This window comes from Oncorhynchus masou, chromosome 24 (genome assembly GCF_036934945.1).
Source record: "Oncorhynchus masou masou isolate Uvic2021 chromosome 24, UVic_Omas_1.1, whole genome shotgun sequence".
Taxonomy (NCBI): Eukaryota; Metazoa; Chordata; class Actinopteri; order Salmoniformes; family Salmonidae; genus Oncorhynchus; species Oncorhynchus masou.
Genome location: NC_088235.1, coordinates 29,858,892 through 29,872,968, shown reverse-complemented (window position 1 = coordinate 29,872,968; position 14,077 = coordinate 29,858,892). Strand labels below are relative to the sequence as shown.

Below are 14,077 nucleotides of genomic sequence, written 5' to 3'. Positions count from 1 at the left end.
GTATAGTTTCCTTATTAAATCAAATGAATCACAACTACGCTGCATTTTGGTCCGCTCCTCCTTCCCACAACGAAAGCCGTGACAATGATGTGCTAACTTGCACTGTCAGTGAATTGTAATGTCACGTTAGCTATTGCAGGCATTTGATTTATTGGTAATTCAAGACATCTTTTTTATTTCTATTACATTTTTTTACCCCATTTTCTCCCCAAATTCGTGCTATCCAAATTTGGATCCCATCACAAATTTGAACACCAGTGTCCCATCACGACAACTCCCATACGGAGAGAGCCGTGCGACCGCCTTAACACAACCCAGTCGATCCGCACTGCACTGCTTCTTGACACAATGCCCACTTTACCCGGAAGCCAGCTGCACCAATGTGTTGGAGGAAACATTGTGCAACAGTGTCAGTGTGCATTGCACCCGGCCCGCCACAGGAGTCGCTTGAGCTCGATGGGACAAGAACATCCCTGCCTTCCTAACCTAGACGATGCTGGGCCAATTGTGCGCTGCCCCATGGGTCTCCCGGTCGCGTCCGGCTGCGACAGAGCCTGGATCTCTAGTGACACAGCTAGTACTGCGCCACCCGGGAGGCCCATTCAGGACTTCTTTAATTAAATATTAAGTGAATGTTATTTTCTTACTACCTTAAAAGGTTTATAGAAAACAGGTTGTACTTGTGCTATGTATTTATGGATTGATGTCACTTCACATTGAAGGCATGTATCATTACTGTTGCTCCTATTTAAAATATGTCCTACCTAACCAGTGAACTTGTGGATGTGACCATCAGGCCTGAAGTGTGGGTGTCCATGTACCTTTCTTCTGGGTGGCTATATGAAGTTGGTTACACTTGTTTTTGCTCTTCTCCAAATTGTATGTGAAAATAAAACATTGTAGAAACACACACAGTAGGACATGTAGACTAGTTTCTGCCGAGGAATCGAAAAAGAAAAATAATGTCAAAAGCGACAAGAATACCATGTAATCTTTCAAGTTTCGAAGTAGTTTTATGAATCATTTCTAATTTATACAGAAAAACAAAACATACACAAACTCATCTGTTTATAAACATTTGTGTCACTTCTAGTCTATTCTCTGCGCAGATAAGGGAGTTGACCTTTGCCTAGGTCTATAAAATTGACAGATTTTAAAACATAGATAAAACAAACTTCCAATAAATAATCAAAGTCGATCTGTAACACTTAGAAGGTTGAGATAATATGATATAATGTAATTCCTTATAATACAATGACAAAGTTTTTTTTAAAAGATTTAGCAAATGTTTTATAAAAGGTACTCAGACCCTTTACTCAGTACTTTGTTGAAGCACCTTTGGCAGTGATTACAGCATCGAGTCTTCTTGAGTATGACGCTACAAGCTTGGCACACCTGTATTTGGAGAGTGTCTCCAATTCTTCTCTGCAGATCCTCTCAAGCTCTGTCAGGTTGTATAGGGAGCGTCGCTGCACAGCTATTTTCAGGTCTCTCCAGAGATGTTCGATCGGGTTCAAGTCTGGAATCTGGCTGGGCCACTCAAGGACATTCAGAGACTTGTCCCGAAGCCACTCCTGCATTGCCTTGGCTGTGTGCTTAGGGTCGTTGTCCTTTGGAAGGTGAACCTTCACCCAGTCTGAGGTCTTGAGTGCTATGGAGTAGGTTTTCTTATGGATCTCTCTACTTTGCTCTGTTCATCTTTTCCTCAATCCTGACATGTCTTCCAGTTCATGCAGCTGAAAAACATCCCCACAGCATGATGCTGCCACCACCATGCTTCACAGTAGAGATGGTGCCAGGTTTCCTCCAGAGTTGATGCTTGGCATTCAACAAAATAGTTCAAGCTTGGTTTCATCAGACCAGAGAATCTTGTTTTTCATGATCTGAGAGTCCTTTAGGTGCCTTTTGGCAAACTCCAAGCAGGTTGTCATGTGCCTTTTACTGAGGGGTGGCTTCTGTCTGGCCGTTCTACCATAAAGTTCTGGTTGGTGGAGTGCTGCAGAAATGGTTGTACTTCTGGAAGGTTCTCCCATCTCCACAGAGGATCTGTGGAGCTCTGTCAGAGTGACCATCAGGGTTTTGGTCACCTCCTTGACCAAGGCCATTCTCCCCTGATTGATCAGTTTGGCCGTACGGCCAGCTCTAGGAACAGTTTTGGTGGTTCTAAAATTCTTCCATTTAAGAATGATGGAGGGCACTGTGTTCTTGGGGACCTTCAATGCTGCAGACATTTTTTGATACCCTTCCCCAGATCTATGCTTCCACACAATCCTGTCTCGGAACTTTGCGGACAATTCCTTCAACCTCATGGCTTGGTTTTTGCTCTGACATGCACTGTCAACTGTGAGACCTTATATAGACAGGTGTGTGCCTTTCTAAATCATGTCCAATCAATTGAATTCACCACAGGTGGACTCCAATCAAGTTGTAGAAACATCTCAAGGATGATCAATGGAAACAGGATGCACCTGAACTCAAATTTGAGTCTCATAGCAAAGGGTCTGAATGCTTATGTCAAAAAGGTATTAATTTGTATTTTTTATCAAATGTATAAAATGTTAAACCTATTTTTGCTTTGTCATTATAAGGTATTGGGTGTAGATTGATGAGGATAAAATCACATTTAAGAATAAGGCTCTAACATAACAAAATGTGGACAAAGTCAAGGGGTCTGAATACTTTCCGAATGCACTGTACGTAAGCCTTCTAATAATTACCAAAACAACACTGTGGTGAGGCCATGTCGGTTTCAGTTCAGGAAAACGGTACTAAATACCTTTTATTGGCCCCAAAAAAGACAATTGGGACTGAGAGATGATTCTCCCACACTGTAAAGGTTCATCCTCGGATAGTCATAATTTTACATCTCCCTCAGTGAAATTGAATCCCACAGTGTAGAGACGTCAATTCAACTTCTTTTCCATGTTGGATCGCCGTAATTTAATCGAAATGATGTGGAAACAATGTTTATTCAACCAGTGTGTGCCCAGTGGGAGATATCTCAACACAATGCTGTTTCTTGGAAAATAAGCCAGCAAGCACTGGGATTGTGTAGTGCTGTTGAAATTGAAGTATCTGAACTTCCAAGAGCTCACAACCTTATACTCTACAATGAATACTTTCATGTTAAGGCTATATACTGCAGTTTAAATGTTTTTATATAACATACTGTATATTTAATCAAGGGATGATGCTGTCATACATTCTCCATGCAATTGTGAGGTCCTACCTTTAGATGTCGATATTGTATTGTTAAAATGTTCGCAAATATGTCCCTGATGAGTTTTCGTCTTGGTCTCCATTACACAGACCCTGCAGTGATGATGAGGGAAATTACTGAAACAATTGTCTTGTATTTGTTGTTTCTGAATTGTTACTCTTCCATCTGAACAGTGACCACACCCACAAAGAAAAGGACTGCAGATACATTTAAACACATTATTTTATTAGAGGTAGTGAGGAATTGGAAATCAGGAAATAAATTCAGGGGGTTTGATAAAGAATCTGCTTACATTCATTCAGTGATACAATTATTTTAATATAAAACATTTATAACTTTACATGTTACAATATGTACAATACATTAGAAAAGGGCACTTCTAAGTTTTGTTCTGATTGTATGGTTGTTCTTGAGTAAACGTTGTGTCCTGGTCGTTCTTAAGAAGGGCTGAGCGCAGCTGTTACAGGGAACCTTTGCACCGAGACACTGATCTTGGGTCAGTTTTACATTTCCCCCACTAATGATTAAGGTCCAGGGAGGGGAAGCTGATCCTAGACCTGTACCTAGGGGTAACTTCACTCCGGAGCCAACTCAGCTATGTTAGCGCTTGGAAAGCTGGTCAGCCAACCAGTCCAGTCCTTCCAACAGACCTGAACCCTGGGTTGCACAGGTAGCCTGGACAAACCACTGAGGAGAGAGGACAAACAGTCAGCCATTAAAACAGTCAGTCATTAACAGGTAGCCTGGACAAACCACTGAGATGACAAACAATCAGAGTGCATTATTTAGCAAATCTTGGCAGTGATTCAATCCGAGGCGCGTTGTAGCATTTGACATTTAAAGGGATTCATCAGGATTTTGGGAATGACGCCCTTTATCTACTTCCCCAGAGTCAGATGAACTCATGGACACCATTTTTACGTCTCTGCATGCAGTTTTAAGAAAGTTGCTCATTAGCATCAGCGTGATTGCTAACTAGTCTTAGCGCAATGACTGAAAGTCTATGGTAACTGCTAGCATGGTAACAGCTAGCATGCTAGTGTATACCATAGACTTCCAGTCATTGCGCTAACACGAGTTAGAATTGGCTCATGAAACCTTAGAGATTCTAGATGGTCATACTTACAGGAGTATGCAGTTGAAGTTTCCTCAGTCCCAGTTTATTTGTGATGTCACTGACAGACATGGCGTTGGGAAGGTCCTGTTTGTTGGCGAACACCAGCAGAACTACATCTCTCAACTGGTCCTCTTCAAGCTGTGGGTCAACAGCAAAGAACACAGGGAATCAGAACAGCCACAGCACTGACTGAGTTATTACACTTTTCTCTGTAATGTTGCATTGTGTGTGGAGGATCAATAACACAGAACACAGGGAATCAGAACAGTCACATTAAACAGGTAAACACTCTCTCCTATCTCTATTAGAACAGTCATATTACTGTATTATTACATTCCTCGTAGGGAATCAGAAAGATCCCATTATACTGTTACTACGCTCCTCTGCGGTGGTCAAGAGCAAACTTAAGAGTTGCTATAGGAAAGTGTGGAAATATTAATGGAAGGACAGATGACTCACCATGTTCTGTAGTTCCTCTGTAGCATCATTTATCCTCTCAGGATCGTTGCTGTCTACCACAAATATAAGACCCTGGATGAAGATATTGGAACACATACACATGCGTTTAAGGAATGAGGAAAATTGAAATTGGAATTAATTTTCTGAATTGACGGGATTTGAAATGATCCCATAGTTAAGGCTATTAGGGTTAGGATACCTGAGTGTTTAAGTGAGGCTGTTAGGGTTAGTTGAGGCTGTTAGGGTTATTTGGGGATGTTCAGGTTAGTTGAGAGTATTAGGGTTAGTACTACCTGCGTGTTCTGGTAGTAATGCTTCCACAGAGGTCTGATGACGTGCTGACCACCTACATCCCACACCGTGAAGCTGATGTTCTTGTACTCAACCGTCTCCACATTGAACCCTATGGTGATCAGCACAAAGGACATTCAGCTATGCTCTGTCTAGCAGCGCTGGGTCAAATACATATAAGAAGCAAAAGTTGTCAATCAGTGCATATAGCCTATATATCAATCAATGCTTACCAATAGTGGGGATAGTGGTGACAACTTCTCCAAGTTTTAGTTTGTACAGGACTGTGGTCTTCCCTGCAGCATCTAACCCAACTGTAGGAACAATATGGAGCATTTTAAAACCTAACTAATATGAATAATATTCATATAATAATAAACCTATGTCAAATCAATCAAAAAAAGTAAATGTTATAACACATTGTAACAAATACATTGTAACATTGTAAAGACATTGCAACATTGTAATAATAACACAATGACATTAACAATATTGGAAATAAGTCTTACCCATTAGAATTCTCATCTGTTTTTTCTCGAAGAAACGAGAGAAGAGTTGCGAAACCATAACACCCATTATTGCTAAAAAATATGTTTTGCTTTTTTCAAATAATTCGAAAGGAATGAAATCTGCAGCAGCCTATCTCGCTCCTCAAACAATTCTGCAGGGGTAGACAGCAACACACACTGATTTATACGACTGGTTTGCATTGCGCTGCTTATATAGTCTACTCAGCCACATGTGTAAAGGGACACCAACACAGAGCACTGTCATTTCAGCGTGGTCACACAGGTACAACAGTCAATTGACTGCGACGATTCCTCTCTACACGTTTCATCCACGTCACTTTCACTTTGTTGGCATCGGAATACAGGATGTGGTAATGTTTCTCATCTGTAGAGATATAATCTGATTGGTCTACAATGCTGCTATTCATTCTCTGTGAACTAAATGTTGTCTGAAGATAAAGCCGATGTCACACGAAGCAACCTGTACAGCAAATGTTGTTGCTGGCAACAGAGTTGCATCTTGGTTGCTTCGTGAGTCCATTTCAATCGCGTTTGAATTGCTTCGTGTATCAGCAAAGTTGCTTGAGATCATGGCACTTGCTACTTACATCTGCAACAGAAATTGCTTCCAGGTTGCTTCATGTGAGTGACATCGGCTCTAGAGAGAAAGAGGTATACTCCTGTGTGTGTGTGTTAGTGTGTGAATTTCACAATGCTCTCTATTCAAGCAAATCGACAGAGAAAGAAACTGTGATGAAATAAAGACAAACCATCTAGATCCTAGTGTCCTGTTTATTCACATAAAAATACTTTCTCGAAATCTAAAGGCAAAGCCCAGATTGGTGCCAATGTCTTTAAGTAGTAGAACATGTTATTACTTCAAACTCGTAAAAGTGACAAGCTAACACGTTTTTATTTTCGTCTTAAACTATTTTATATCGAACAAGTGCCTTTGATTTGACCGCCTCCACATTCGCAGTTCGGCGTGAAACAACCGTTAAACCCGATGTCGTGTATCTACGCATGAGTTTAGTTAGCCAAAGTCCGTCTGACATCGCCTTCAAGCGTGATAGGCTAAAACTGCTTCTCCAATAGAAATCCCCATTAGCTTCATACTGTCTGTCAACACGGTTTAGCTACATACAGTATGAGGACACAGGTCTGGATCTTATTTTTTGGAATAACAAAAACAAGTCATCAGTTGGGCTGCCCAGGGGCGCTGATCTCCAGAGTCGCCCATTTATTTTGTTGATCACTCTCACCCAATCGCTTATCAAAATGGCATAAATCATGGCCAAATGTGTAGATTCGCGGGAAATTAGCTTGAAAACGGTCATTTCTCCCCACCCGATGGCAAAATGCATAGAATTGCAGGAAATAAGCTGTAAACTTGCAAACCTGCAAACCTGCAAAAAAAAAAGCTAATAAGCTATGTGTTTGTAGATGACTGAAGTGAAATTGTCTCATTCCTATGTACATATAAACTGTTTAAAACAGTGTAACACAATAGTGTCTTTTGAAAACCGTTTAATATATCACAAAGTCAATATTCAATGTGGCTATGTATATATTTATGTTGTCGCTAATGTATTTAAAGCCTATTTCGGCAAGTTAACCAAGTGTTTGCTGGCTTAGCTAGCCATGTTAATGATTGTCACATTCTGAGTGGGCATTCTATGTTGGATGTCTTGTTTGTCTATTTCTATGTCTGGCCTGATATGGTTCTCAATCAGAGGCAGGTGTTAGTCATTGTCTCTGATTGGGAACCATATTTAGATAGCCTGGGTTTCACTGGGTGATTGTTCCTGTCTCTGTGTTTTGCACCAGATAGGGCTGGTTTCGGTTTTCGTACGGTTGTTATTTGTTAGTTTAATCGTGTATAGTTTCCTTATTAAATCAAATGAATCACAACTACGCTGCATTTTGGTCCGCTCCTCCTTCCCACAACGAAAGCCGTGACAATGATGTGCTAACTTGCACTGTCAGTGAATTGTAATGTCACGTTAGCTATTGCAGGCATTTGATTTATTGGTAATTCAAGACATCTTTTTTATTTCTATTACATTTTTTTACCCCATTTTCTCCCCAAATTCGTGCTATCCAAATTTGGATCCCATCACAAATTTGAACACCAGTGTCCCATCACGACAACTCCCATACGGAGAGAGCCGTGCGACCGCCTTAACACAACCCAGTCGATCCGCACTGCACTGCTTCTTGACACAATGCCCACTTTACCCGGAAGCCAGCTGCACCAATGTGTTGGAGGAAACATTGTGCAACAGTGTCAGTGTGCATTGCACCCGGCCCGCCACAGGAGTCGCTTGAGCTCGATGGGACAAGAACATCCCTGCCTTCCTAACCTAGACGATGCTGGGCCAATTGTGCGCTGCCCCATGGGTCTCCCGGTCGCGTCCGGCTGCGACAGAGCCTGGATCTCTAGTGACACAGCTAGTACTGCGCCACCCGGGAGGCCCATTCAGGACTTCTTTAATTAAATATTAAGTGAATGTTATTTTCTTACTACCTTAAAAGGTTTATAGAAAACAGGTTGTACTTGTGCTATGTATTTATGGATTGATGTCACTTCACATTGAAGGCATGTATCATTACTGTTGCTCCTATTTAAAATATGTCCTACCTAACCAGTGAACTTGTGGATGTGACCATCAGGCCTGAAGTGTGGGTGTCCATGTACCTTTCTTCTGGGTGGCTATATGAAGTTGGTTACACTTGTTTTTGCTCTTCTCCAAATTGTATGTGAAAATAAAACATTGTAGAAACACACACAGTAGGACATGTAGACTAGTTTCTGCCGAGGAATCGAAAAGAAAAATAATGTCAAAAGCGACAAGAATACCATGTAATCTTTCAAGTTTCAAGTAGTTTTATGAATCATTTCTAATTTATACAGAAAAACAAAACATACACAAACTCATCTGTTTATAAACATTTGTGTCACTTCTAGTCTATTCTCTGCGCAGATAAGGGAGTTGACCTTTGCCTAGGTCTATAAAATTGACAGATTTTAAAACATAGATAAAACAAACTTCCAATAAATAATCAAAGTCGATCTGTAACACTTAGAAGGTTGAGATAATATGATATAATGTAATTCCTTATAATACAATGACAAAGTTTTTTTTTAAAGATTTAGCAAATGTTTTATAAAAGGTACTCAGACCCTTTACTCAGTACTTTGTTGAAGCACCTTTGGCAGTGATTACAGCATCGAGTCTTCTTGAGTATGACGCTACAAGCTTGGCACACCTGTATTTGGAGAGTGTCTCCAATTCTTCTCTGCAGATCCTCTCAAGCTCTGTCAGGTTGTATAGGGAGCGTCGCTGCACAGCTATTTTCAGGTCTCTCCAGAGATGTTCGATCGGGTTCAAGTCTGGAATCTGGCTGGGCCACTCAAGGACATTCAGAGACTTGTCCCGAAGCCACTCCTGCATTGCCTTGGCTGTGTGCTTAGGGTCGTTGTCCTTTGGAAGGTGAACCTTCACCCAGTCTGAGGTCTTGAGTGCTATGGAGTAGGTTTTCTTATGGATCTCTCTACTTTGCTCTGTTCATCTTTTCCTCAATCCTGACATGTCTTCCAGTTCATGCAGCTGAAAAACATCCCCACAGCATGATGCTGCCACCACCATGCTTCACAGTAGAGATGGTGCCAGGTTTCCTCCAGAGTTGATGCTTGGCATTCAACAAAATAGTTCAAGCTTGGTTTCATCAGACCAGAGAATCTTGTTTTTCATGATCTGAGAGTCCTTTAGGTGCCTTTTGGCAAACTCCAAGCAGGTTGTCATGTGCCTTTTACTGAGGGGTGGCTTCTGTCTGGCCGTTCTACCATAAAGTTCTGGTTGGTGGAGTGCTGCAGAAATGGTTGTACTTCTGGAAGGTTCTCCCATCTCCACAGAGGATCTGTGGAGCTCTGTCAGAGTGACCATCAGGGTTTTGGTCACCTCCTTGACCAAGGCCATTCTCCCCTGATTGATCAGTTTGGCCGTACGGCCAGCTCTAGGAACAGTTTTGGTGGTTCTAAAATTCTTCCATTTAAGAATGATGGAGGGCACTGTGTTCTTGGGGACCTTCAATGCTGCAGACATTTTTTGATACCCTTCCCCAGATCTATGCTTCCACACAATCCTGTCTCGGAACTTTGCGGACAATTCCTTCAACCTCATGGCTTGGTTTTTGCTCTGACATGCACTGTCAACTGTGAGACCTTATATAGACAGGTGTGTGCCTTTCTAAATCATGTCCAATCAATTGAATTCACCACAGGTGGACTCCAATCAAGTTGTAGAAACATCTCAAGGATGATCAATGGAAACAGGATGCACCTGAACTCAAATTTGAGTCTCATAGCAAAGGGTCTGAATGCTTATGTCAAAAAGGTATTAATTTGTATTTTTTATCAAATGTATAAAATGTTAAACCTATTTTTGCTTTGTCATTATAAGGTATTGGGTGTAGATTGATGAGGATAAAATCACATTTAAGAATAAGGCTCTAACATAACAAAATGTGGACAAAGTCAAGGGGTCTGAATACTTTCCGAATGCACTGTACGTAAGCCTTCTAATAATTACCAAAACAACACTGTGGTGAGGCCATGTCGGTTTCAGTTCAGGAAAACGGTACTAAATACCTTTTATTGGCCCCAAAAAAGACAATTGGGACTGAGAGATGATTCTCCCACACTGTAAAGGTTCATCCTCGGATAGTCATAATTTTACATCTCCCTCAGTGAAATTGAATCCCACAGTGTAGAGACGTCAATTCAACTTCTTTTCCATGTTGGATCGCCGTAATTTAATCGAAATGATGTGGAAACAATGTTTATTCAACCAGTGTGTGCCCAGTGGGAGATATCTCAACACAATGCTGTTTCTTGGAAAATAAGCCAGCAAGCACTGGGATTGTGTAGTGCTGTTGAAATTGAAGTATCTGAACTTCCAAGAGCTCACAACCTTATACTCTACAATGAATACTTTCATGTTAAGGCTATATACTGCAGTTTAAATGTTTTTATATAACATACTGTATATTTAATCAAGGGATGATGCTGTCATACATTCTCCATGCAATTGTGAGGTCCTACCTTTAGATGTCGATATTGTATTGTTAAAATGTTCGCAAATATGTCCCTGATGAGTTTTCGTCTTGGTCTCCATTACACAGACCCTGCAGTGATGATGAGGGAAATTACTGAAACAATTGTCTTGTATTTGTTGTTTCTGAATTGTTACTCTTCCATCTGAACAGTGACCACACCCACAAAGAAAAGGACTGCAGATACATTTAAACACATTATTTTATTAGAGGTAGTGAGGAATTGGAAATCAGGAAATAAATTCAGGGGGTTTGATAAAGAATCTGCTTACATTCATTCAGTGATACAATTATTTTAATATAAAACATTTATAACTTTACATGTTACAATATGTACAATACATTAGAAAAGGGCACTTCTAAGTTTTGTTCTGATTGTATGGTTGTTCTTGAGTAAACGTTGTGTCCTGGTCGTTCTTAAGAAGGGCTGAGCGCAGCTGTTACAGGGAACCTTTGCACCGAGACACTGATCTTGGGTCAGTTTTACATTTCCCCCACTAATGATTAAGGTCCAGGGAGGGGAAGCTGATCCTAGACCTGTACCTAGGGGTAACTTCACTCCGGAGCCAACTCAGCTATGTTAGCGCTTGGAAAGCTGGTCAGCCAACCAGTCCAGTCCTTCCAACAGACCTGAACCCTGGGTTGCACAGGTAGCCTGGACAAACCACTGAGGAGAGAGGACAAACAGTCAGCCATTAAAACAGTCAGTCATTAACAGGTAGCCTGGACAAACCACTGAGATGACAAACAATCAGAGTGCATTATTTAGCAAATCTTGGCAGTGATTCAATCCGAGGCGCGTTGTAGCATTTGACATTTAAAGGGATTCATCAGGATTTTGGGAATGACGCCCTTTATCTACTTCCCCAGAGTCAGATGAACTCATGGACACCATTTTTACGTCTCTGCATGCAGTTTTAAGAAAGTTGCTCATTAGCATCAGCGTGATTGCTAACTAGTCTTAGCGCAATGACTGAAAGTCTATGGTAACTGCTAGCATGGTAACAGCTAGCATGCTAGTGTATACCATAGACTTCCAGTCATTGCGCTAACACGAGTTAGAATTGGCTCGCGAAACCTTAGAGATTCTAGATGGTCATACTTACAGGAGTATGCAGTTGAAGTTTCCTCAGTCCCAGTTTATTTGTGATGTCACTGACAGACATGGCGTTGGGAAGGTCCTGTTTGTTGGCGAACACCAGCAGAACTACATCTCTCAACTGGTCCTCTTCAAGCTGTGGGTCAACAGCAAAGAACACAGGGAATCAGAACAGCCACAGCACTGACTGAGTTATTACACTTTTCTCTGTAATGTTGCATTGTGTGTGGAGGATCAATAACACAGAACACAGGGAATCAGAACAGTCACATTAAACAGGTAAACACTCTCTCCTATCTCTATTAGAACAGTCATATTACTGTATTATTACATTCCTCGTAGGGAATCAGAAAGATCCCATTATACTGTTACTACGCTCCTCTGCGGTGGTCAAGAGCAAACTTAAGAGTTGCTATAGGAAAGTGTGGAAATATTAATGGAAGGACAGATGACTCACCATGTTCTGTAGTTCCTCTGTAGCATCATTTATCCTCTCAGGATCGTTGCTGTCTACCACAAATATAAGACCCTGGATGAAGATATTGGAACACATACACATGCGTTTAAGGAATGAGGAAAATTGAAATTGGAATTAATTTTCTGAATTGACGGGATTTGAAATGATCCCATAGTTAAGGCTATTAGGGTTAGGATACCTGAGTGTTTAAGTGAGGCTGTTAGGGTTAGTTGAGGCTGTTAGGGTTATTTGGGGATGTTCAGGTTAGTTGAGAGTATTAGGGTTAGTACTACCTGCGTGTTCTGGTAGTAATGCTTCCACAGAGGTCTGATGACGTGCTGACCACCTACATCCCACACCGTGAAGCTGATGTTCTTGTACTCAACCGTCTCCACATTGAACCCTATGGTGATCAGCACAAAGGACATTCAGCTATGCTCTGTCTAGCAGCGCTGGGTCAAATACATATAAGAAGCAAAAGTTGTCAATCAGTGCATATAGCCTATATATCAATCAATGCTTACCAATAGTGGGGATAGTGGTGACAACTTCTCCAAGTTTTAGTTTGTACAGGACTGTGGTCTTCCCTGCAGCATCTAACCCAACTGTAGGAACAATATGGAGCATTTTAAAACCTAACTAATATGAATAATATTCATATAATAATAAACCTATGTCAAATCAATCAAAAAAAGTAAATGTTATAACACATTGTAACAAATACATTGTAACATTGTAAAGACATTGCAACATTGTAATAATAACACAATGACATTAACAATATTGGAAATAAGTCTTACCCATTAGAATTCTCATCTGTTTTTTCTCGAAGAAACGAGAGAAGAGTTGCGAAACCATAACACCCATTATTGCTAAAAAATATGTTTTGCTTTTTTCAAATAATTCGAAAGGAATGAAATCTGCAGCAGCCTATCTCGCTCCTCAAACAATTCTGCAGGGGTAGACAGCAACACACACTGATTTATACGACTGGTTTGCATTGCGCTGCTTATATAGTCTACTCAGCCACATGTGTAAAGGGACACCAACACAGAGCACTGTCATTTCAGCGTGGTCACACAGGTACAACAGTCAATTGACTGCGACGATTCCTCTCTACACGTTTCATCCACGTCACTTTCACTTTGTTGGCATCGGAATACAGGATGTGGTAATGTTTCTCATCTGTAGAGATATAATCTGATTGGTCTACAATGCTGCTATTCATTCTCTGTGAACTAAATGTTGTCTGAAGATAAAGCCGATGTCACACGAAGCAACCTGTACAGCAAATGTTGTTGCTGGCAACAGAGTTGCATCTTGGTTGCTTCGTGAGTCCATTTCAATCGCGTTTGAATTGCTTCGTGTATCAGCAAAGTTGCTTGAGATCATGGCACTTGCTACTTACATCTGCAACAGAAATTGCTTCCAGGTTGCTTCATGTGAGTGACATCGGCTCTAGAGAGAAAGAGGTATACTCCTGTGTGTGTGTGTTAGTGTGTGAATTTCACAATGCTCTCTATTCAAGCAAATCGACAGAGAAAGAAACTGTGATGAAATAAAGACAAACCATCTAGATCCTAGTGTCCTGTTTATTCACAAATACTTTATTTCATTTTAGTTTCTAAACCCAGTGCCGTAACATCGCGAGATATCCGGGAACACCGTCGAAAGAGATCCGGCCGAGGTTTTGGGATTGAGAGGTAAATGTGAGAATTGTAAGGTTCTTCCTCAGTTGTAAATTTTCTTGGAATCTAAAGGTACAGCCATGATTGGTGAAAGTGACAAGCTAACACGTTTTATTTTCGTC

General features: G+C 40.9%; 2 protein-coding genes across 2 annotated transcripts; both read right to left on the bottom strand.

Moving 5' to 3' along the window:
• Positions 1 to 3,517: 3,517 nt before the first annotated feature.
• On the bottom strand, positions 3,518 to 5,979 carry LOC135512033 (ADP-ribosylation factor 4-like). Its single transcript, XM_064933629.1, has 6 exons — positions 5,597 to 5,979; positions 5,321 to 5,401; positions 5,090 to 5,199; positions 4,797 to 4,868; positions 4,347 to 4,475; positions 3,518 to 3,907 (listed from the first exon to the last, which is right to left on the bottom strand). The coding sequence occupies exons 1-6, from the start codon at positions 5,661 to 5,663 to the stop codon at positions 3,821 to 3,823; spliced, it is 546 nt and encodes a 181-aa protein (XP_064789701.1). The 5' UTR covers positions 5,664 to 5,979; the 3' UTR covers positions 3,518 to 3,820.
• Positions 5,980 to 10,988: 5,009 nt separating this feature from the next.
• Positions 10,989 to 13,451, bottom strand: LOC135512032 (ADP-ribosylation factor 4-like). The gene is made up of 6 exons (XM_064933628.1): positions 13,068 to 13,451; positions 12,792 to 12,872; positions 12,561 to 12,670; positions 12,268 to 12,339; positions 11,818 to 11,946; positions 10,989 to 11,378 (listed from the first exon to the last, which is right to left on the bottom strand). The coding sequence occupies exons 1-6, from the start codon at positions 13,132 to 13,134 to the stop codon at positions 11,292 to 11,294; spliced, it is 546 nt and encodes a 181-aa protein (XP_064789700.1). The 5' UTR covers positions 13,135 to 13,451; the 3' UTR covers positions 10,989 to 11,291.
• Positions 13,452 to 14,077: the final 626 nt, after the last annotated feature.